The sequence below is a fragment of the Oryzias latipes genome, chromosome 3 (assembly GCF_053564925.1).
Source record: "Oryzias latipes strain Hd-rR chromosome 3, Olatipes_Hd-rR_3.1".
NCBI classification, from domain to species: domain Eukaryota; kingdom Metazoa; phylum Chordata; class Actinopteri; order Beloniformes; family Adrianichthyidae; genus Oryzias; species Oryzias latipes.
Genome location: NC_136239.1, coordinates 14,490,781 through 14,516,216, shown reverse-complemented (window position 1 = coordinate 14,516,216; position 25,436 = coordinate 14,490,781). Strand labels below are relative to the sequence as shown.

General features: G+C 42.1%; 2 protein-coding genes across 11 annotated transcripts in view; both read left to right on the top strand.

Moving 5' to 3' along the window:
* znf609b (zinc finger protein 609b) overlaps positions 1–13,556 on the top strand; it is a 100,075-nt gene extending 86,519 nt beyond the window's left edge. For 2 of the 3 annotated variants that reach the window (XM_004066872.4, XM_078944235.1), the window contains 5 exons: positions 2,593–2,680; positions 4,591–6,877; positions 6,955–7,303; positions 7,842–8,216; positions 10,733–13,556. In XM_004066872.4, the coding sequence (XP_004066920.2) occupies positions 2,593–2,680; positions 4,591–6,877; positions 6,955–7,303; positions 7,842–8,216; positions 10,733–10,776 (3,143 nt within the window). In that variant the 3' untranslated portion in view covers positions 10,777–13,556. Of the gene's footprint in view, positions 1–2,592; positions 2,681–4,590; positions 6,878–6,954; positions 7,304–7,841; positions 8,222–10,732 lie in introns of those variants that run through there. The other variant, XM_078944234.1, reaches the window with a different exon arrangement.
* An 880-nt stretch (positions 13,557–14,436) lies between these two features.
* gramd2aa (GRAM domain containing 2Aa) overlaps positions 14,437–25,436 on the top strand; it is a 29,309-nt gene continuing 18,309 nt past the window's right edge. For 2 of the 8 annotated variants that reach the window (XM_023952853.2, XM_023952844.2), the window contains exons 1-2: positions 14,437–14,796; positions 24,703–24,807. In XM_023952853.2, the coding sequence (XP_023808621.1) occupies positions 14,657–14,796; positions 24,703–24,807 (245 nt within the window). In that variant the 5' untranslated portion in view covers positions 14,437–14,656. Of the gene's footprint in view, positions 14,797–18,930; positions 19,162–24,702; positions 24,842–25,436 lie in introns of those variants that run through there. The other 6 variants (XM_078944237.1, XM_078944236.1, XM_023952863.2 and 3 more) reach the window with 4 other exon arrangements.

Below are 25,436 nucleotides of genomic sequence, written 5' to 3'. Positions count from 1 at the left end.
ATAACAGGTTTATTTGAAGACTATTTATCAAAATCTCTTTGCTGTTGCTGACAGTTGTTGTTAAACCCCCATAGAATAAATTCCAGCGTTCAATTACAGTTCCTTTGAATTTGTGTACATTCCTTTTAGGCGAGTAAAGGGATGTTCAACAGGATTGGAGTTTGGTTTAGTTCTTTTCTGCAAAAAGAATTTGAATCATTTTCACAAACCCGATACATGTGGGGGTAAAAGAAAGAGAAAGAAAAGGACCCCGGCTTTAGGATCGTTTTATTCTTATCCTAGTCTTAGAATGCTTATCTAATCTTAAAAATCTATTTTTAAAATCCAGTAATTCTTATTGGCAATCATTAAAGACTTAACAACCATTGGTATGAATTCTAATCCTGTACATCATGAAACACGGTTGATTTATTTGCCCTGCCCTGATTTACATCCTGCCTCGAGCAACCGCTAAAGATATTTGTGTCGCAGTGGTTAAAGAAGCTGGGCTGATGATGGCATTTCAGAAAGGTTTAGACTCCGTAAATGAGACAGAAATCTAAAGTGAGGGACTTCTCCCCTACCCTCCAAACACACAAACCTCCTTTGCAGTTAAATCCATCTTTGACCGGCCACTCATTTCTTGTTTTTTAGCCACAGGTTGAGGGAAGAGACACACAGCCAAGTGTCAGCAGGTTCCTGTAAACATATATAAACTCCTTATACACTGGCTGCTCTATGCCAGAGGCAGCAAGAGAAAAATGAGGTCTTAACTATGACATGTGTGTGCGTGTGTGTAGGAGGCAAAACAGATTGTAAGCCAAGGATGGTTATACCATTGAAAAGAGGAAATGGGGGTGAAGGAGAGGAGGGGAAAATGGGGGTGAGCAATAGAGGTTTCCGAAGCTAATAAAATGCTCGAGAGGATGGAAGCTGCCAGGCAGCATTCCTGTGCCATTAGATAAGTTAGCTCTCTGCAGCCTCCAGTTTCTCTGCAGTGCTGAAGTGGCAAGCTGAGGTCATCACCAGGGAGGTGGTGGGGGAGGGTCTGGGCAATCAATTCCGAATGATTTTGCAAACAGCCGCTCTGGCTGAACCTCCGAAGCTTTGTGGCTGATGATTCAAGTACAAGTCTGCAAATGATCATTCATAACCTTGATTTTGCTGGCCATTTAAAACAGCCTTCACTGCAGCCCTTCATTGCCTTTATTTCTCTCTTTACATGAACTCCATTCCTCGTAACTAAATGAACCCGTCACATTTTTGCACAATTCACCATAAATCTAAAGCTGCTGCAAAAGTTAGATTATTTCAAGTTCCTAGGAAGAAATAGAATGGATGAAGTGATTGTTTGGTACTGACTTTAGATGTTAAACACGAGGTGGGGTATCTCCTTTGGCAAAGTGTAAGCTCGGCTAAACCCACGCCGGCCAAATGGCAGCGATGAAGCTTCTTTATGTGACAGATTGCAGCAATAGCAGTAAAGTCAAAAGACTTTTTGCACAGTCATTAACAGTTTGTCAAACTGAACTGCTCATGTTGTACTCAAGTGTTTGGAGTTAAACGTTAGTGAACGAAGTCGCTCTTGGTTGTACCTTTCTGGACCATCAAGTGAGATAGAGGGTTGCAAAGCTGTATTAGACTCTAAGTTGTTCTCCTTTTCAGAGAAATTTCTTTTGCGTCCAGATTAGGCCTGCACAATATACCTCAAATTTATCGTTATCGCAATATCCAGCTCTGCAATATGCATATCGCAAAAGACGGCGAATATCGCAATAAATCGCAAACCCAAAATGTGTTAAAACAATCTTCTAGCAGCTTGAAGCATTTAACGAATCAAATAAATCCCTTTATGCTTTGACCAATCAGATGGACGCCTTCCCATTGTTGACCAATCAGATGGAGGCCTATTATGTTAACCCTGGTCCTGAAGAGCCTCAACCCTGCCTGTTTTCCAGCTCTCCTTAACCAGCTTGCTGTTGATTGGCTGACTCAAGTGATTTCACATCCTGATTGACTGAACACACCTGATTTTGGTTATCATTATCGAGCAGTCTAGGGGGAATTGGAAAACAGACAGGGTTGAGGCTCTTGAGGACCAGGGTTAGCCACCCTGACGTTTGTCCCCCATGTCGATGAGGGTCATTTGGAGTATAATTTTTAAACTGCTGCAATGAAATGTAAATGATGTTTTTGTTTATTTTTATATTTGTTTATTTACCGCAAATTTATCGTTATCGCAATATTGATCACTAATATCGCATATCGCAAGTTTTCCTCATATCGTGCAGCCCTAGTCCAGATGATTTATTTCAATGGGAGGTGTTATCAGTCTTGGAAATGTCTCTGCGCTCACTCTTACATAATGTTATACAAGTTTTACTGCACTGACTGCAGTTGAGTTTGATCTTCTGTATTTAGTGGTCAGACTTACTCCCAAAGCTTTTTTGCATTAAATTAAAAAAAAGGCATCTTTTGTTTTCCGTGTGACCTTGTTGAGCAAATATTACCATAAACCTGAATGCATGCTGTAGCTACACACAGACACTAATGTGTGTATTAAATGCCTCTCCTATGTTGGGTACAATTTAAATCTTCCTTTATGTCTCACAGGAATGCTCGTGGTAAATGTTACTTGGAGGAACAAGACCTATGTCGGCACCTTGTTGGACTGTACACGGCATGACTGGGCTCCCCCCAGGTAAGAAACATCGCCCCATTTAGGTCATGTCAAGCAGAGGGCGAAAAATTTGCGATGCTGCGCATGCTGCCAGAAACGAGAGTTGATAATGTCAAGGCAGTATGTAGTTTACAGCTGCCACAAATAACTGAGTTGTTCTCTGTATTGCAGCTGTCTGTACACAGTCTTTTAGCCTTTTCATATTCGGGGTGATATGAATCTGCTGTAACAGAATCAGCCTAATGCACTGACCCTGCCAGTGAGCAAGTGGACCACTGAGTGCATGTTAGTCTTTATGTTGAGCCTAGAGAAACAGGATTCATTGGCAAGCAGCTGAGGTCCCAGGAGGCAACAGTGGAAATAGAAAGCTACTCTAACAAGCCAGATTGCAGAATCCAATTATTGGACTAAGAGCTTTTTTCCTCAACACAGTATAGCATTCTCTATCACAAAAGCTTCCATTTCTAAGATTAGTCCTGTAGCGATACCATGGGGTGTATGCAAAACACAAGTCATGAGAAATCCTTATTGCTTAAAGACTTAATATAAGTTTGGGCTGTGAATGCTTTAAATCCATGTAGCACCATCAAAGTGTGGATGTGCTCAACCCCCCCTGTCTTTTTTTAATAAGCCAACTCACTCACACATCACATTTTCAAAATTACAATGTCAAAAATTGTTTGTTTTTTTATCACTACAACTAAACCGGTTGACACAAGAAAAAAAATCGTTATTAATTTCCTAATATGAAAACATGTGAAAATGATGTACTTTGACATCTTAGGTTCTTCTTTTAACAGATACGGTTGTGTTTTTTCACATACCTTACATGTTTTGATGGATGTCTTCCGTCTTCGTCAGACTCGTCCAATGTGGTGATGTGACGTATATAAAAACAGATGATTGTGACTGAGGCGGAGTCACCTGTCAAATGTTGACAGGTGACTCCGCCCATTGATGTCAATTTTCTGCTGGAGGATGTACTCCAGGTATGAGAGAGTCTTCAAAGTTTGACAGGTGGCTCCGCCTCAGTCACAATCATCTGTTTTTATATGCGTCACATCACCACATTGGACGACTGTGACGAAGACGGAAGACATCCGCCGAAACATGTAAGGTATGTGAAAAAACACAACCGTGTCTGATAAAAGAAGAACCTAAGATGTTAGTTATTGATACAGACACTATGAACTGTATTAAACTGATGTACTTTGTTTTTTAAAACACAAACATTGTATTTAAGTTCTGTAAAAACATAAAGTGGTATCATTTATACAGCATTCCCCCCATATTCATGGGGGTTAGGTACCAGAGATACCTGCAAATCTACAGAATCCGCAAATACGGAGAACCCCACCCTCCTGGCCAAAGAGCCTTTCATCCATATTGAACACCTGCACTGGATGATAATTCTTCTCCGCAATTATCTTCCTCAGCGTTTCAGGATATTTTCTGGTTGCTTCTGAGTCAGCTGATGCCATTTCTTAATGCACGTGCACAAGCTTTGGTTGGTAGGGTTTCAGGAACCAGTGGAAATAGCTGTGAAACATTCCCCAGCAGCCGGCAACTAAGCCAACGAGCCAGCGTGCTCTTCATCTCTGCTCCCCTCCTCCCCCTGCTGACACAAAAGTCTCATACAAGCTTAATGAGCTGAGATTTCTGTAATCAACCAGAGGAGTCAAGTGACTGGGGGGAAAAAATTGGCGAATACGTTAAACTGTGAATATTGAAACTCGAATGAGCGGGGGAACACTGTATATATACTTGAGAAGACACTCTATAAAAAGGAACAAACACATCTTGCACAGAATTAATGTTAGACTGACAATCTTTCAAAAGCAGCATATTTGGTTCAGAGTTGGCTTATGAAGTAATAAAATGTCACTTATGTTTATGACCAAGTTTTGTGTGTTTCTTCAACGTATTTGCAGATTTTGTGAATCACCAACAAGTGATCTGGAAATGAGAAACGGTCGTGGTCGGGGTAAGCGAATGAGGCCGAACAGCAACACCCCTATGAATGACAACAGCAACTCATCAGACAACAAGGGTACCACCACCAACAAAACACGGGCCGCGTCTAACAGTAAAGGCAGGAGGGGCAGCCAGACGCCATCAGAGCGCCGCACCCCTCCCAACAGCAACACAGAGGACATTAAGGCTAGTCCCTCTTCAGGTGGAAAACGTAAAACAAAACCCGCCTCAGATATGGAGCCAAATTCCAGCTCGGAGGACAGCAAAGGCAACAAACGAATGCGGACAAATTCCAACAGTGGACCTACAGGGATCCCTATCCCTTCAGTAAAGACAGAATCACTTCCACCGCCCCTTGATCGGAGCTGTCCTTCTCCAGTACTTATTGACTGTCCACATCCTAACTGCAACAAGAAGTACAAGCACATCAATGGTCTTAAGTACCACCAAGCTCGTGCCCACAATGATGATGACATAAAGTTGGATTTAGATGGAGACTGTGAATACGGAGAGGATTCAACTCTCCATCCTGAGCCAGGGAACTGCAATGGAGCATCTATCTCCCAAAAAGGTTCCTTATCTCCAGCACGTTCAGTTACTCCAAAAGGCAGGAACTTTGAGGCACAAAGTCCTTCTCCATCTCCTGGAAAGTTTGGTTCAAAGCAGACCAAAAAGAAAATCAGTGAGACGGACCTAGATACTGGTGGCACACCAATGGATGGCTGTGAGGATGGACCATGCCTTACCGATGAAGCCAGTAATGATGGCATCGATGATAAGAGAGGATCAGATAAGTCGAGAAAGGCTGGCACAAAAACTGAGAAAATGGCCCAGAAAAACTTGAAGTCCCCACGCCCCCTTGGTCCTGGCCCTACAGCATCCCAGCAGATGTATTCATTTCCTCCTGGGAACTCAAACTCATCCTCAGGGCTAACCCCCATGATGCAAGGAATTCCCAAAAGCCCACAAATGAAAGGCGGACAACCTAAACCCCCTGCCACTGGAGATCTTGCTGCAAGTAGCTCCAAAGACAAGAAGAAGAAAGACAAAAAGAAAAAAGATGGTGGAAAGGATGCTGATAGCCCAATGCCTCCAGGAAAGGGGGTAAAGCTAGAGGAAGGGAAGTTGCCTCATTCTGAACCCTGTGATCAAGGAAATAAGGGAGACGGCCTCCTCAATGGTTCCTCGGATCCTCATCAGAGTCGCTTGGCTAGTATCAAAGCTGAGGCTGACAAGATTTACAGCTTTTCTGACAATGCACCAAGTCCGTCCATTGGTGTTGCCAGTCGGATAGATGGCAGCGGAATGCCACAGCCTCTCACTCCACTTCATGTAGTGAACCAAAATGGTGCAGACAACTCTTCAGTTAAAACCAACAGCCCAGCTTATTCAGACATTTCAGATGCTGGAGAGGATGGTGAAGGGAAAGTAGAAGGTGTCAAAGTTCGAACAGAAGACCAAGCCATTAGGGAAAGTGTCAAAAAAGCTCTCTTTCCAAACCAGACACCCAACAAAGATTCCCCATACTATGCAGGCTATGAGGCATACTACTCGCCCAACTATGTCAACCCTAGTCCAGGTGGGCCACATCCCGGTGCACCAGTCACTGAAGGTCAAGCTAAGATCAAAAGGGATGAGGAACAGGACCAAGGTGAAGAAAAAGTAAAAATTGAAGTTCAAGAAGATCGCAAGCCTGACAGCAGTGCTCCAGGGCAGCAGCAACAGCAACCCTCAGTCATTCAGCAACGATCAAACATGTATATGCAGCCTCTTTACTACAACCAGTATGCTTATGTATCTCCTTACGCATACACCCCTGATCAGGCTTACCATAACCACTTAATGAACACCAACCCTGCCTATCGGCAACAGTACGAAGAGCGGCAACGGCAAATGGCTGAACAGCATCGAGTGGACAAGAAGTCCGAAGCAGCCATGAAAGAAAGAGAAGCCTCCATGAAAGAGGAGTGGAAACAAAAGAGCCCCATGCCACCATGCCTCTCCAAAGCCTCAAGTCAGTCGGACCTTGGCAAGATGCAGCAACCCCAGGGCAAATCCAGGGAATCGCCCTCTGAACCCTTAAAATCAATTGGAAGCATCAAGGGTGAGGACTCAAAGTCTCAGCAAGCTGAGGGACTGAAGATTAAATTAACTGAAGGAGGTCACCATGGAAAGGAAGACTCGATACAAGCACTGGAGTCCAGAGGTCAGGCAGGGATGGAGCAGGCCATGTGGTACAGACAGGTACATACCGATCTCCATTAGAGTTCATTTGTCACGTTTGATTTTTTTTTCTGACTTTATTTTTCTGTCCCCAACAGTACCCTGACAGCCAGAAGTCTCAAGCAGAAGAAGAACACCAGCAACAGCAACTTAGAAGAAAGGACGAACGGGAACGCAAATTAAAAGATGAACGGTCTAGGCCAAAGGACAGTCAAGGTGGACCCAAGGAAGACTGCAAAGAGGCTGGTGATCCCAGAATACTTTCTGAAGACCATCGAGCCATGAGCAAAGACTCTCGCACTAACCCCCACTTGCAGTTTGCATCGTCACTAGCACAGCACCAAGGCTACATGCCCTACATGCACGGTTACCCCTATGGACAAGGCTATGACCCTAACCACCCTGGATACAGAGGCATGCCGTCAGTCATGATGCAAAATTACCCAGGTATGATGTTAATGTAGTATGGAATACAAGTGAATGGGTGATAAATGTGATTCACATTTTTCTTTACAAAATGGTTTCTGCTGGGCATGCTCAAACAAAAGCAATAAGTGATTCCCTTTGTGATGTCAAGATGACCCATTGACGTGTTCTCCCTACCATGACAAAGGTGGATAAAGGTGTGGAATATTTCATGTAATCCATGGACACCAGTGAAGATCACAAATCACTGAAGACAAAAGTTCACCGTACTGTCTTGTGGGGTCTAGATGACCCCACTCCCAATGTTAGAGTGCCTAGGATAGCATAGGGGTTAAAATAGCAGATATGACCATAGCTTTAAAAAATTGTTAGATTTTTGCTACTGTTAGCAAATTCACTCAGAGTATTTTAAAAAGGACTTGCTACTTTCATATGTGTAACCACGGGGATTGTACCATTAGGTTAGGGAATTCCAAAAGTTGCACTTTAGACTGTTTAGTTACAACAAACCTGCTGCATTTATTGTAGTTTACAATTTGTCATTGTTCTCTCCTTTTAGCATCCTATCTTCCTGGAGGGTACCCCTTTTCTCCGTATGGGAACAAAATAGCTGGAGGCGAGGAAGGCAGTGAGAAGTCCCGTGCTAGTCCCACAGTCACGAAAACAGCAACGGACTCCAAAGCTCTGGACATCCTTCATCAGCACGCCAGCCAGTACAAGAGCAAATCCCCCACGGTGGGCGACAAGACTCCCCATGACAGGGAGCAGGAGCGGGGAGCGGGAGGAGACAGGGATCGGGAACGGGAGCGTGAGAGGGACAGAGAAAGAGATGTGGACCGACCACGCTCCTCTCCCTCCCAACGTGTTATGGCCTCTCACCACCACCTGGGATACCCCCTGCTCTCAGGACAATATGACCTGTCCTACGCCACAGGTTAGTTCTGTCCATGTGTTTCTGATCCTTTTATATTTAATTCAATGCTGTCTCATTCCAAACAAACTGCTCATGGAACCACACAGTCCAAAATGGTGAATCTGCAGGGCTATCCAACCCTGTTCCACCTGTTTTCCAGCTCTCCCTGCACTTCTTGCTGCTTATTACCTGGATCAGGTGTGTTCAATCATTCAGAATGAGGACATACTTGAGTCCGCTAATCAGCAGTTGGCAGTGAAGAGATCTGTAAAACAGATCAGGGTGGTAGATCTCCAGGAGACCAGGGTTGACGAGCCCTGACTGGAGTAGCTGGATTTAAAGTTATGCAGTCTTTAAGCATAAATACTTACAATAGGAGTTAACGCTAGTAGACATTTTCTAGCTCAGCAAACAGCTTGCTAATATTGCAGCAGATACGTGCAAAAAACATGCTGAGCTTTTGCAAACAGCACAAGTGAAGGCAGCAAAAAGAGGCTAATCCTGAGCAACATGCAGCCTGTAACTCTTTAAGTGTAAAATGTCTGCAGTTTTGTCACGGATGTCCTGCAAAAATGCTATTTGAGGAAGTAGAAAGATCATACTGCAGCTATTCTTTAGTTATACATATGTATGCTGTAGACTGAGAGACTCCAACCTGCAGAGAAGCCTCATCGTGTCTTATCAAAGCCCTGCTCTCTGCTCTGCAGTCTAGCGCAATACTCACTGCAGTTTTTAGCTCCTCAGCTTATCCACCCTAAGTAGGTCCTCTGAGGACAAACGGATCACAGTGGTGATAATAGAGATGTTGAACAAGCCTGAAAAAACGAGCCTTAGCAGCCTGCGGTGACATCCAGTGGCAGCATGCCTACATTACAGTTGGTTTGATGCATTGTCAATGTGTTTTTAAAAAAAAGATCATGTCTGGTTTAAATCTCCTGCAAAATGTTCTTTGTTTACAAAAAATGTTTTACTCTTGCAAAGTTTTTCCTTGAAATAATTTGACCAGTAATTGTCTTCATTTTATGATGAGATAGGTGTAAAACAGACAGTAATACGCTGATGTTAGACAAGGGGCATCATTGTTGACAAATTTACATTTGAACCAAAATTAACCTGTCCAAAACCTTCCAGGAATATTAAGAATTTCAGGCTGGACAGCGTATACGTAATAAATCTTAGTTATCGTAATAATTTTGCAGCGATTTGAAATGTTGAACTGTTGAACAGTGGGTTCTTTCTAAAAAAGTGCCCATCATGCAACACTTCAGGCAGGGCAGCTTTAGTGTCCTTTATAACCCTTGTGCTATCCTATGGGGTCCAGATGACCCCACCCTGACATTGACGTGTTATTCCTACCATGACAAAGGTGGACACCAGTGAAGATCACAAATCATTGAAGAAAAAAGGTTCAGCGCACTGTCTAGTGCACGTGTCAAACTCGAGGCCCAGGGGACCAAATGTGGCCCTCCATGTCATTTTATGTGGCCCGCGAGAGCTTAAAAGTTTTTAATTTCTTAAAATATAAAATAAAAATTGGTGTGTATTTATTCATATCTAGGGGGAATTGGAATTGGACTTGAAATATCGGATTGGGATTATACATTAGGACTTGAACACTGTCCATATAACCTAAGAGAATCAAAATATAAAGGATTTATGCTAGAGTAACAAGCAAACATATGTTTTCTAAACAACTGTAATTGTAATTTTAAAAAGTCATAATAAATTAAAAAATAGTAATTTAACATTAAGGAGTAGTTACGTTTATTTGTCATTACATTTAGTTTTGTACATGTCTAAGTTATATCTGGCCCTTTGAGGACAGCCGCTATGCTGATGTGGTCCTCAATGAAAATGAGTTTGACACCCCTGGTCTAGTGGGTCTAGATGACCCAACTCCCAACGATAAAGTGCCTAGGATAGCACAAGGGTTAATCATTTGAAGTTCATGGTCTTCCTTTTTTCCCCAAATACGATGTGGGTGTGACATTTTATTGATTGACAGTAAAATAATTTTTCATAGATTAAGTATCAGCTCTTTGCATAGTTTGGCTAGAAGTGCGATGTTTGTGATTTTTTTTAATGACTAGCAACAAGCACTAGAGGGCACTGTAGGCATGTTTATCAGTATTTGCTACTGACAGCAACACAGAAGAAGTGCCACTCAGTCTTGGTGGCATTGTTCCAGAGTGACAGAGCCGATGAAGAATTGAACTGATTTAGTGATATTCAGTTCCCATATTTTGTTAAATACATTTCTCTCAAAAGTGTATTTATTAAGGATTCTTTTCTTCTTTACTATGCATTTTTTGACTACTGTAACTTGTACTCAGAGCGACTTATAGTCCAAAAATGCGATACATGTTTTGACAGTAATCCAAACTAGACGAGTAAATTTCAAATGTATAAAAGCTCTACTTCTGATGGTAACTGGACGTGTGAATGTGATGATGAGGAAACTAAAAAAGGTTTTGTTCTGCAACCTTGAAAGTGAAGTTCACAGTAATTAACATGACTTTCTTTTGTATGTTTCACAGGAAAACCCGACCGTCACACCTCAACCCTACAAAGATTCATGTGACTGGCTCACATGAGGACAGGATTACCTGCTTGTTACCTTTAGACATCAGTTGAATGGTGTTTCTGTAGTTATTTTTGTTTTGTTCCTCTGCCCTAAAGGCGAGGCAGAAACTTGTTCGGGTTTTTTTCCCCCCACTTTTTCTTTTCTTTCATGAAAAAAATAATAACTCTCCATTTATGGACTGACAGAAACCCAGGTTCAAAGCCATCGCTCTGCCCGTCACGCAGAGGAAACACCGACCCGCTGATTATCTAGTCTTTGCACTGTCAACAAATACAATGCAAAAACAGACTATTGGACTGCCAGAATAGTTTTTGTTGTCGTATTTTTTTCCCTGATCACATTGTTGTTTTTTGTCACGCAGAAAGAAATTGGCTGGGGATTTGGGGAAGTTAGGTGTCAGATGGGGGAAGAGGAGTCACACAAAACTGAAGACTGGCTCATTCTATGTCGTGAAACAACAATATATCCATAACTTGAGAAATGTTTAGCTGTATTTCATGGGGAGAGGGAATATGGCAACAGCTGCTTTCTTCAGAGACTTTAGAGCCTGAGACTGAAGTTTTTTTATTTTGGTTTTAATATTCCATCATCATCATCATCCTCATCCCTTCTTTGAACCCTCCCTCACATCTTAATTCAGGGGTAGACGTCCTCGTGTTGTGAGAGGGGGCAGCGCACACTTCAAAAGAGGAGAACACACTATCCATTGTTCTGTTTTTTTTTCCTCAGCAGATCTCTGTTATACTATGGTGTTCATCTCTGAATGTTTCTGATGCTGGCTCAGCTCCACTGTTTTCCTTAGTTAAAGGGTCACTTTCAAAACGGTGAAGCCACATCAGCAAGCGCTGAGCCCGCCAGGCGCCGTCACCGCGCCGCCGCGTGGGCTTCCACTCCTGATCGTGCTTCTTTAGCTTTGATTGTTTCCTATAGACAATGTGAAATTGGGCTTGTGTATCTTCCTGCTGTAATATAGACTTTAATCTTATCTTAATGTGCACAAATGTTTATATTTATCCAAGCATGCCACTGTTCTGTGCTCAGATCATCCCTGGACGTCTTGTGTGCTCTTAATTTGATGCTCAGCTTTAGTTTGGTTTCCCCTAATTTGCTTCCACATACGCGTCATTTGCATCTGCATCGTGTGCGCCATGCCTCATGCATCCAGATGTGCTCCACACCTCTGGTTCAGCGTCTAGAGGCTTTCCAAGCCAACGCGTGCTGGCTGGATTTCTGCTGGTGCTTCACTTGCTTTTGTGGCTTCACCATAAGACCTCAGACAGATGTTAGCATGTCCCTCTTTTCTGACGAGCACACGGCTCTGAGGCATTCTGAAAGAGGGCAGTTTTTCGTTCTGTGTGGTGAGGTGCATGCGGCGACCCAGCTTGGACCACAAACGTGACCCGGCCAGCCTCTGACAGCTGAAAGAAAGGCGGTACAAGCCAGTGTAAGTGTTTCTGGAAGCGACGTGAACTAGCTAAACGGGGAAGTAGTGGGACGTCTGAAGCAGAAAGTATCTAACGGGCTAACGGCGTCTGGATCCTAAACAGGTGGTCCTACTTTCTCTTACGTCACAGACAGTCTGAACTGATCCTCAAATAAAAACAGCCTTCATCAGCGGCCTTTTGCTTCAAACCAACCCAGGCTGAAATTCTGTCCATATGCTGTTGCACTGAGTCCTTGTTGAAAGCTGAACGTCTCCGCTCTTTGTCACAGATTCAAACCCCCGCCGTGCAGTTGGGGGTCAGGACCAGTCTTACGCCTCACATTAACAGGAAGATATTGACCCTTTCACTTACCTGATTTTTTATTTTCTTTCTTTCTTTTACTCTGTTTCTCCCCCCAAATGTCCTCATCTTTGTTAGCTTTCATTTGAACCCCCCGTGGACATCGCGTCCGACGCCCTGGGAAGGTAATCGGGGCGCCCGATCGTGACCGGGAAATCGCAGCATTTCATTCTGTGGTTTTCGGGACATTCCAAGTGAGCAAAGCTGCCCGTTTCTCCCCCCATGAAAAGTCTATGAGAGGGTTTCTATTTTGCGTGCATCTTAAAGACGAGTGGCTGACGAGAATAAGCTGAATGTGGTGTATGACTTGTACTTAATTTGTAAGGGTAATCTAGGCAGCTGTGATGTTGTCATTAAAGTCAGTGGGTTTTAGTACCAGCAGACTGCATACAGTACATATAGTTTTATCAGACAATGGTTGTGACAAGTGCATTTGTTCTCTCTCTGAGAGTAGTAATGTTATCTCAGTAGTAAGCAAAGCCCAGTGAAAGTCATTTATTCTAAAGTGTATGAAAAAGCCAGAAAAGTTAACGTTTGCTATCAACATAATGGAAAGTGCTTGGCTCTTGTATTTTGCAGGACTGTCTTTGTTTCATGGTGAAGAGTATATTTATTGGCCAGCAGTTGTCTCAAATTTGGTGCCTAGTCCAACATTCTTCTGTGAAAACACAGAGACACTTGCTTGTTTGTCCTTTTCCCGACCACCTCCTGACCCCGCCACCCATTCTCCACTCCCCCTACCCCCCACCCCCACCACAACCACCACCACACCCCCTCTGAAGTACCAGTCCTGGTGCTCGCAAGGATGTTTACAAATGTCTTCATTTTCTTTCTGTATGAGAAGTTCAGAACTCTCCCCCCGCCCTCCTCACCCGTTTCCCTTCAGGAGTTTGTGTAAAGTGTACATTACCATGGTTCTTTTTTTATACAATACTCTGTAACTTGCCTTTGTAAATTTGGGCTGGAAAAAAAATAAATCTTTTTATGAGACAATCTGTCCTGAGATCCACTCCGTCGCGTGCGCTCTGCCCGTTCGACTCCTGCAGCAGCGGCGGTGACGCCGGCGGGGAGACCCAGCTTTCTACCCCAGCTTTAGAGGATCCACGTGTGCTGCTGCTGCTGCTGCCGCCGCCGCCGCCACAGGAGTGCAGGGCTTCTAAAGAGGACACATCTGGTCTCCGCTGGATCACCTGATTTGGCCAGTTTGAGGAATTACCTGACAAGAGACTGGTTTAAGATGCCGTTGCTGGGCAACAGGTTAGTTCCCTTTTCCTACCATCTAAAGGAATTCCACCTTTTTTATTCATTTAATCCTACCTCAGAGTGAAAAATAGTGTAAAAGTCAAGTGTCCTGTGGCCAAATTAAATATACTTTTTTGTGGCTTAATTCTGTCAGAATGAAGAAACACATCTCACAACATTTTCTATCACAAATGTTCATAAAAACCTTTAAACTGAGCGATTTAACCCCTAAGATTGTGGCGTACCATTTAATCCAGGACTTCATTTAATTTAGCATCACCAAGAACAGAAAGACTCTGAAGAATATATTTTTATTTTGTGGAAATGAATTAGGAAATGAAGGGGTTAAGGCCCCCCCTCTGTTTTGAAGTTCTTTCCACCTAGCAGCTTAAATGAAGCCCCGGGTCCTCAGCTGTCTGTCAACAGCTGAGCCTCAATAGTTCCTTGCTCACTGATGGGACATTGACTTGGATGAGGCTTTTGGGATATTTTTAACTGTCCCTAATGCCCCTCAGCGACGTTGGCTGTGTGCATTAGCATAATGCAACATCAGTGACGGCGAGTGATTACGCTGGGGATGATTTTGTTGAGTGGAAATGTGAAATCTGATTACCCTGTGTGCTCTCAGCCTGGCGGTGGGAGGGAGGAGGGCCGTGCAGGCAGAGGGAGCGATGCCGGCTGGAGGAGAGATTCAGAGGGAGGGTGGGATTAAGATACCAATGTGCTGAGCCAATGGCTTTTGCACACAGCAGCTGGCTGGCATCGGGACAGGCCGCACGCAGAAAGAGGATAACTGGCTTTTTTAGCACGCTCGGTAGCGGACACTGAGGCCGACTTTCACTGGGGTGTTCATGGGATGCACCATCTATGCAGCCAGCCCTAAGGCCCTGCCCGCCGACGAGGCCTCCGGCCAGGACCGATACCACCCGCTCCCCCACTACCACCACCCTCATGGTAACTGCAGTCGGAGGATAGCAGCCTGCAGAGCCAGGTCAGTGTCACAGGGGTTCGTTCAGATAAAAAAAACCTCAAATCTGATTGCAAACTAACCTGTCGTGTTGGGTCGACCCGTTGGAACCTGGCGGCTTGTAGCTGCATAGATGAAGAGTGTGGAGATGATTGATGATCGCAGGTGTGCTCATGTTTGTGCTGCCATTTGAAAATAGCAGCTCCTAATGGACACTTGACTCTTTTTTTCCCTTTACTATCAAATCAGTCAAAGTGCGAATAACTTTATCTGCATTGCATTTACTTCTCTTATTTGCTTATAACGAAGTCAAACTAGCATCTAAGTTAAAGGAGTCAAAGATGATCGCTTCATTCAGCTTTGAATCTGCTCTTTATGATTGTTGGTAAACAAATGTAACATTTCACTACATGTTATAAAGGTACCCATCAACATAAATACACTCCACAAATAGACGAGGTCTGATCCAAACCAACACTGAGTTTGAAGAAAAAGAATGTCGAGCAAACATCTAAGCAGTCCGAGCTGTTTCCTGCATTAGTGTCTGAGAGACGGCAGTGAAGTGGAGCCTAACAGCTTCATGGACTCATGTTAACTATTTGTGTGCAGTAAACAAAAACAAAGAGGATAATGCCGAAAACCTTGAACAAACAGACTCTAAGTCCCATTGACAATCATTATCTGAGCTGTTAGATTATTTTTCTGTTCTGCAAAGAACTTTTGATCACTTTTGCTCTCTTAACTCTCAAAATATATACTGGAGTAGGGCCGCACGATAGGAGGAAAACGAGCAATTTGCGATACTAGTGATCAATATCGCGATGACGACAACTTGGGATGCATGAAATATTAGCAAAACAACTAAAACCTCATTTCCATTTCACTAAATATAAGTCAGCTGTGACTCGTCCACATCAGAGGCGAGCATCTAACATAAAAGGCTCCACCCGATTGATCAACAACATGAAAGCCTCCGTCTGATTGGTCAAATGCATAAAGGCTTTTATTTGATTCGTTAAACACCTCAAGCTGCCATAAGGTTTGTTTTTTTTAGCACATTTAAGGTTAACATTTATCGTGATTTTCGGCGACTTGCAATATGCAAATTGCACAGCTTGTTATCGGTGCATTTAGACACGATATGAAAACGTTTTGAATTACTGCCAAAGCAAATTGTAGATAACGTGCCTGACCAGCTCTGCATTTGCTTTTTAAATAAAGATAAATGCAGATGCACCAATGGCCACATGTTTTGCACATAGAACCTGAAAATGGTCATAAAAACGTACAAAGTTACACATGAAGAAGCCCGAAATGTACGTTTATGAGCATTTTCATAGACTTTTCATTAGAAGTTGTCATTTGAACGTCCATTGGCGAGGGCGATGTGTAGCTTCAGACTGGAACTTCTGCATGCGGTTCCTCTGAGCTCCTACTTTCATCCCTCCATCTTTGGCTTTCAATGCTTTCAATTTACATAGAAAAATGATGGTATCAGGTCTGAAGGGTTAATTATTAGAGGGAGAACATATTTTATTCTATAGTGCACAACAGTGTCTAGTTGCTGTTCACAGGTGAAGTCCTTTAAGTACATAACTGCACCTATATGTATAATTCTCAAAAAATAAATTGGATTCTGCACCTATGTTTATATTTAACAGTAAAAGGAGAAAAGATTGAAGGGGCACCAAAGTCAAATGATAGAAAGATACGTGCCTTGTTTGCGTTTTTTAATTCAAGTAAATCTGCTGCAGCAGGAAGATCTTCTTTGACACGGGCTGTATTTTATTTTGAAAGGAATTCAAAGTGATGCAAAAGTAAGAGAAGGCAAAACTGTTACACTGTACATAGAAAAACAAGACTTTATCACTGTATTTATTTATCACTTTAATACAAACCTAAATTTTTATAAATGAATGGCCACAAAAGCAAAGTGCATTTCTTTTATCTGTGAGGTGGGGGGTTTGTGGCTCTCTGGGTTTTAGTCTAGGACAGGGGTGGGCAAACTACAGCCCGCGGGCTGGATCCGGCCCGCCTCCATGTTTGGTCCGGCCCACCGAACAATATCAGAGACCCATGTTTTGTTTTTTTTAAATCTGGCCACACGATCAAGACGTGACATTTTTTTCCCCCTTCTGTAGTCGTGTCCTGATCTGAAACCCTCAGAAAATCTGTCAAATATAACAGAAGACAGTTTTTCCTTTCTACATCACAGTTCATCTTTCCCGGTTTAGCTCATTCTTTTAGAGCAATTATGCTGCCTTTTTTAAACAGCGCACCCTGTTCTGTGTCCTGATTGGCTGGAGACCCTGTCAATCAATATCATAAGTCCCGCCTCCCCTCTGGAAATGCTTATTCGAATTGAATTATGCGACAATGTTCGCAGGGTGGATGTTAAAATGAAAATGCAATCCCCTCTTTGCATTTTGGTTTTAATTTTGACACAGAATAAGTGGTTTTAAGTAGAAAATGAAAAAGCATTTTGAAGGATTGATTTTTCATTTTAATTTTGAGTCATTTGATGAAGCTTTATTTTGAAAAAGCATTTCTGTTAATTCATTTAATTGTCAAATTAGACATTTCTAAATGAATTTTGCTACACATTTACCAGAGAACGTTTTGAAAATGAAATGTAAAATACCATTTTCTTTATCATTTGAATTAATAACAGAATAAGCAGTGTTGAAGAAGAAAAGGAAAAAGCATTTTGGTGGATTGCTTTTTCTTTTTAATTTTGAGTCATTTGAATGCAGCTTCATTTTGAAAATGAAAAAGCATTTCTGGTTTTGACTTTTATTTTAAATTATGCTACAGAATCGCTTCCATAGAAACGCGAATCTCTTCAGATCAGAAATCTGTGATCGATCAGATCTTTGTTTTCATTCTAAGATCCTGGACCTCGTTTCTATGAAGGTTTGAGAATTTAAACAAGAGAAAAGGGTAAAAATGTTCAGGTCTGTTTTACTGCCATGAACTTGAACGTAACCGACTCCGTGGATTTCACAGATCACGGTTCTTTTTAGAACGTAACTCCTGCAATAAACGAGGGAACTCTGTACTGGTGAAAAGGTAACGTAGATGTATGCGTAGCTGCAGCAGAAGACATAGAAATTAGCTTTATTATTACTGGATGAGATACAGACGTGCAGGACAAAGAACAGCTGCACAAAAGACGTTAGGAGCTGCAGCCCTCAAAGTCTTTATTAGGATTATGACGGGAGAGGATCCACTATTTATTGTTTGTTTTATTTTTATGTATTAGTATATTTTTTTGTCTTTCATAGAGAGTGTAATTTGATCATTGTTTTACTTCATAAATAATGTTATTTATTTTATTAAATGGATCATGAATGAATGAAACATAAAGCACTTTATAACTCCTTGAAGGTACCAAAGGGATTCACAATAAAAAAAAAAAAGAGCTTAAATGGGAACAAAAGTTTTAAACTAAAAGCTCTAGAATATTCTGTTGTAGAAAATAATTTTCAATCCAAATGTTTTCATCTACATTCTATGTGATATCATTCTCACTCTATGTGCTCCTGGTCCGGCCCTACTATCCCATTTTAGAACCCAATGTGGTCCCTGAGTTAAAATAATTGCCCACCGCTGGTCTAGGAGTACCAATGGGCTTTTTGGGTGTGAGAGTTGGACACCTCTGTCCTAAACCTTCATTAAGCTTCTAAATGAAGCCGTAGATCCAGATGACTAAATTCACCAACAGGTTTTTTGAGGTGCTTTCCATCTCCCTGTGTTTCGTTGGCATCCTTGTGATGCAATATAGAAGATCCTCACCAAACACCATTGCAAAAGAAAAAAAAGTAGTTTATGAAGGTGCTGTGGCGGTAGTATCATGATCTGGGCTTCATTAGACACGGTTATGGTACCTGCAATTCGATATTAAAATCTCAAGTATTTTAGGTATACAATTAATGGCAAAAAACTTGTTTGCATATAAACCGAAACTCTTAAATAATATAATTGTTTAAATACAAGTAGAATTGACTCAAAAGGTTCCGGATTTAAACATCTACATGGATGTGTTTACATTATTGGATGTAGTAATTATTTTTCCGTTAACCGCGCACGTGCCGCTACCATGTTGCTCTGGGCGTCAGCGGGGAAAAAATAGTCCCGCTTTAATCCCCGGCTCTCGCTTGGCTAATAACTAAGCTCAACCCACCTCGCCGCAGTCGGACGTTTCAGCTCCGCGAGGCTACCAGCAGTGTTTTAAACGTTTCACAGGCCCGCGCGCTTCTCCCGTTCGCTGTTTTTTTCTTTCTTTTTCATATTACATTTGATGAAGGAGAAATGCGGCGCACACCTGCGGAGTTTCGCGGACCTTCAGGGCGACAGCACCATGGAGAAGGTCGTGAGCGATGGTAACAGGTAGGAGAAAAGCTAGCGTGACCGGGAGTTGTAGTTCCGGTTTGAGCCCACAAAATAAATGTCCGGCATTTTTCTTCACCTCAAATCGGTGATGTGAGTGATACTCGTTGAAAATGTTTCATAGTAAATACAAAAGAGTGGATGCGATGTGTGACTTCTGTTGTTACTTTTGGAGAAAAGAAAAGAAAAACGCTCTCGCGCGCAGCGATTACGTAATGTAAGACACTTCCGTTTTTATTTTGAAGAGTTGCGCCAGTTTAGGGTTTTTACTTACCATCAGGAATCTCGCATCTCCTGCCCTTTAAAAGGAATCATCAAGTCGTGCCTTGAATACAGATACGTTAAGAGTACAGAATGTCTTAAGCTGATGCTGAAAAGGACATTTTATGTTTTAATTATTTGTTTTTGCAATTCCACTCCTATTTTCAGCCATCAATATTTGGTACAATCAAAGCAGTTTAACAAGGAGATTCAAACAGCCTCTTTTTATTCAGCACAAAAATGAAACAAATTGGAAAGAAGCATGTTTTATGCTTGTGCTCTGAACTGAGTTGTTGTGCCGCTTCACTTCAGTGCTTCAGAAACATTGGGAGCCCTGCAGACCAAAAACAGGCCTCCTCCATCAAAGGCTGTTCGGAGGCGCTTACACAATGGGGAGGTTATTTCTGGAGGCCTCAAGCAGTGCAGACGCACTATCTCAAAGTCCAAAGCTGTGCTACAATTTTGTAAACAATGTGAAATCCAAAAAGGAGATTTATGGTTTGTGTTGTATTAAATACGCTAATTATTGGTTATAAAAAAAGGGCAAAGAAACCTTTTCTAATCATGATAGTCTCGCCTTTTTCTTGCCCTGCTTTTTATTTACTAGGGGTTTTCCCTTTTATAGAAACTTTTCAATAGGCTTTAACCTGTATTAAACACTGTTCTCACACAGTTTTATAAATTTTTTTAAAAAAGTGTCAGGTTTCTGTCTTTTGTGTGCTTGGAGTAATCTGAACATATCTAGGCCTTTGAGGGGATTTTTTTTGTTCGCGGTCAACTGACTGACTGGACTCATTTCACTGCTCAACCCTCAACGTTTGCGTCCTACATTCATAACAAATCGGAGTGGAAAAACAAGCGTATTTTTAAGGCAAGCGTTGGCCGAGTACAGCCGCTCTCAGTGACTAACGCCACTAATGAGATTAAAGTTTATTGGATCGGAGAGTGTCTTGTGACGGTGCAGAATATTGACTTCAGGGACGAGGAAGGACACAATGAAGAAGACTGGGAAGCTTAGACATTCAGGTTTGATAGAGACATGCAGGCTAAAGGAGTTTTAAAAATGTGTTCATGAATTTTCAAAGCATTTAAAGTGCCACTCCCATCATCTTTTGATCTGTTGTACAGCGTTCTCAGTGGTCTTTTATTTATGATGATGTCATGTTTAGCCAACATCAAAACACCTGTGTCCTTTTCTGAGACATAGTTCTGAGGAGTTGTGGACAGAACTGTTGGTGCAGAGTAAGCCTGCCCCCATTTCCCATCATCCAGCTTGCTTTTTAAATAAAGGTCCTCTCACCCCCAACCTAACATTAGCGGCACAACAAAAATGGCGATCAATATCAGAGCTATCCAGCTGTTCAGTTTAGACCCAGATTCCAGCTCAGACGAGGAAAACAGAGACGTTCATGGATCTATTTGTCTGCAAGCGGATGCATCCAAATGAACATGGAGCTTGTAGCGTAATTCTGATGTCACAAATATGATCTCTTTCAAACTGTCTGCTCCTGAATCACACCAACTTGACAAAAGAAATGCACAGAAATGCAATTTTGAGCTTAGTTTTCTTTATATATGTCCTCCATCATGAGAAAAATGCTAGAGGAACATGTTAAAAACATCCAAAACACCATTTTCATCAGAGTGAGTCATTCATTGAAGGCTGACATCTGTTCTGTCCCTGAATCACCTGTTACATTACAACCTGTCAATATGGAGGTACATTAGAAATGTATTTATTTGGCTTTATTTTGTAGCAATTCGTCATTGTAGTTTGCATTTCAGTTACTCTGCAGGAAAGCCTAACACACCCCTCCCTGTATTACGGTGGTTTGTTTTGTTTCACAGCTCTTGTATGACTGAGATTACGGCCATTTTAATCTGAAAGTAAACATCTGTGAGAAGTTAACCAAAAATCCAAAGTCTGTTTTCTCGCTTAGGCTTTAGAAAAACCAGGTTAAAGGTCAGCTAAAGGTTTATTATAAATAGAAAAAGGAAAGACACCTATCTCTATTCTATTCCATTCTATTCTATTTGTCAAATACTTTACATACATATATTATATTATTTTATATTGTATTATTTTAAATATTTATATAGATTTTTTGTATTTATATAATATATTATAATATTAGATTTTGTTTTATGTATTTTTTATATGATATAATATTATATGATATTATATTATTAAAATTATTAAAATTATATTATTATTAAATGTCAAATACGTTCCTCCAGCAGTGTGTGAATGTGTGTGTGAATGGGTCTGTGACTTTAAAGTGCTTTAAACCTTCAAAGAAGGTTGAAAAGCACTATATAAGTATACGCCATTTACCATTTAGAATAGTAGTGAGTTATTCCCTTGCAGCCATACTTAACATCTCATTTCATCCTCAAACACATCTGGTGAAACGTCTCGTCTGTTCTCTTTTAAGCCCACATTTCTCAATGAATAAATGAGCCTTTCACCTCAATTCAAGGCTCTAAGAGCTCAGAGAAACCAGCAGGTCTCACTCCTCACATCAGGAAGCTCCTGTTGTTTGAGGTCAGCAGCTGACGTCAAGCTTCTGTCCAATTAGAGGTAATTTACTGGAAAGTGCACATAGGTGCTCTCCTCCATCAGCACCTGTAATTACAGAAGAGCAGGTGGTAACGGCTCCCGTCTCCCCCAGGACAGTAGATCACCAGCTAGATGTATGTTTTTGTGTTTGCATGGGAAAGGTGAGAAGAAGGGTTAGAACGGAAACGGGGTGGAACAGGATTTTATTACACACTATGTTCACCAAAATGATATATAGGAGTCGTTCATTGGTGTAAAAGTGGTTTAAGGGCACAACATTCCCAACTTTAATGTAAAAAGATCAAATGAAGCTAAAATGTTGTTAGTGTTTAGATGTGAGAAACATGTCCAACACAGAAATATCTTTGATTGACAGTTTTAAAACACAGAAAAGGAGTGAAATTTGATGAGCTGTTAAAGTCACTCATTTAGTTCAAACTAAATTAAACTAGAGTCTTCAACACTTTCATCCTTTAATTTTATTAAAAATGCTTGTTTTCAGGATATTATTTTACGATGACAGTATTTCACATTGAATGCTTTTGTTGCTTTCTCAGTTTCTGTTTTTTAGAAAATACTCTGTGACTCAGAGCAGTTCTGGTTGGATTCTAGAAGCACACATTCAGAAAAAAAGCATCCCTAGTTTTGATCCTTTTAACCATAAAGACAAAATCCATAAAATGTATATTTTCTGCTGCTTATTGCCTCGGGGGAGTATAAAAAACAATCCATGTTTTTACAATATTTATTTTTTTAAATGTGCTTCACCGTTTGGCTGCTGAACAGGCGGTTGGTGGGTGGGTTTTGGGTTCTGAGGTAAACCCCTTGATGCCTCAATATAATCCCAACTATGAAAACAATTACCGGATACTGTGTTTTTGCTTTCGTGTAGATGCTGAATTTTTTGTGCAGTTATTTATTTATTGGGTATTTATTTGGTGAATCTGATTTTTTTTTTTTAAGCTTTGAAATAATTAGGGTGATTGTTGATGCTCCAAACGCAATTTAGTTGTTTTAATGACAATGACAAATACATTAATCTTGAATCTTGAAGTGACTTGATGGATATTTGAATCATTAAGGGGTTCATTGAAAAAGCAGAGCAGCGATGACCTCCTTTACCGCTCTAGTGTCCTCCTTTCATCATCAAACCCACGGAACAGCAGAAGAACTGCATTTGATGGCGCATCATTCTGAGCGGGGAAGCTTTGCATCTCTGCTGCCGTGTAACCAGCAGCAATGTCATCCAAACGAGGTTGATTGCAGCTTTTCTGAAATATGGAGCAGTTCATTCTGTAATAAACGTGTTTTTCTTGTGATCACAGTGGGATGTTTTTTGAATTCCCTTTAAGAGAATTTTGGTGGATCAGGACTAAACTCTTGCCGTTTGTAATACGTGCTTAAAGTCTGAAGCAGCTGTAAGCCATGAAGAAACCTGTCTGGACAGTGTCTTGTTCTGCTAGACACTACTGATAATTAGTGATATCTCATGTAATTATATAATTACATTTATATGGCTTTTTTTTTTTTTTAGGGAAACGTTAGAAACCTGGCATCTACTGTTTATTTAAACTTTCTTCATGGTAAATGGTGCATACTTCTATAGCGCTCTACTACCTTCTTAGAAGCTCCAAAGCTTCGGGGCAGCAGTGGCTCAGCAGGTCAGTCAATGATCGAAGGGTTGGCGGTTTGATCCCCGCTCCCACCAGTCAACTGTTGTCTTTGGGCAAGACGCTTCACCCAGTGCGGCTCCACTGGTGTGTGAGTGTGCATGAATGTCTCGATGGTCAGAGAGGCTGTAGGCGTGAACTGGAAGCCACGCCTCTGTCAGTCTGCCCCAGGGCAGCTGTGGCTACATCAGTAGCTACCATCACCAAATATGAATGAGCAGTGAATGAATGGTGGGCACATTGTTAGCTCTCCACCCATTCACACACTGATGGTGGTTCTGCTGGTGCCAACCTATAATGTTGACCATTGTGGGGTTCGATGTCTTGCCTAAGGACACTTCGACACACTAAAAAGCGGGATTTGAACCTGCGATCAGAAGTTGAGCACTCTACCTCTGCACCACGCCACAGACAAATATTTACTGGGAACCATGTAAGCAGTAGCCACACAATCCATCACAATAAGTAGAGAGCTGCACTCCTGTTCCCTCCTCTTGTTTTTTTTTTTAGTACAGCACCCTTCTATTTGTTATTGTTCACATTTCCTGCTTCATGCTGCGCTTCTTCTAGATTCTTGCTGGCGCAGGTATCTCCTTAAGCAGCGCATCCTGGATGATTTATGCTTTCACGCCTGTTCCTGTAGGACATTTGCTGCAGAAACACGTGCAGCTCATTTTGCTGCATTATTTCAGTCGGATCTCAGCAGCATGTCAGGTCAGCCATCTGCACAACCTCTGAGGCGCTCTGCCTCTTTGTACACATCTGGCCCTGTTTACAAAAGCAGCTTTCTTTTTGCAAGGTACATATTTTTAATGCCGAATAAACAAGCTTTTAGGCCGGCCTTCGACGTTGCATCACGGCTGTGTTGATCTTTGAGACAGAGTTGGCTTGTTTGCCTCCATAAAGCGTTTGGGAAATGTTCTCGCTGAGAGCAAACCTGCGGACGGAAAACAAACATTTTTTTCACAAGTGTGCGTGGAGGTGGTGCAGAGAAGAGGGGGGGGGGGGGGGGGGCGCTGCTAACACTGAGCCCTGTGTTTGTGTACCCAGGGCCCGGAGCATGACGGAGCAGCAGGAGCCGGCCGAAGACACAGGCCTCCTCTCAACGCAGGACCTGGACCCCTCCAAGGACGACGGCACACATGGACACTTCAGGCAAATCTCACAAAAAACATCTCCGACCGGTTCAGTGGGTTTCTGTTTGTGGTTTTATTCTGCCACTCACACACACACAATCCATCTTTATCCTGTGCATGGTCACGAGTTGCAGCCCCAGCAGCTTTTATTTTGAAGTCAGACAATTGTCAAAGTTGTGCAGAGAGGCTGCAAACAGACTAACGGGCATTTTCCACACCTGCTACGTTTTTGTGTATGTTGATATATGAGATGTTAATGGATAATGTGGAAAAGGATCGGAGGCAGGAAGCTGTAATCCTGTGGAATCTAGTCTAGGGGTCTTAGTCAGGGAAGGTGCAGAGACTCCCCCAGACAGAGGGCAAAGCAATGCCACAGAGCCAAATTACAGACATCCTTAAAGCAAACCCCCCTGGGAACCATGTTCTTGAAGATCTGCTCTCTCTTGGAGTCTTTTCCTTCACCAAAGCACAGAGTTTGGTCCACTGCCACAGCAGCCACCGAAGGGAGGTGTCCGCTTTCTAAATCAGGAATCAATTTGGGATTCTTTGAGCTTGTAATTAGCTTTGTCACTCCAGCCTCACAGCCAAGGGCACCAGAGGGTTTGGACAAAGGCGCATGCGCTCGCACACAAACGCAGAGAGGAGCGT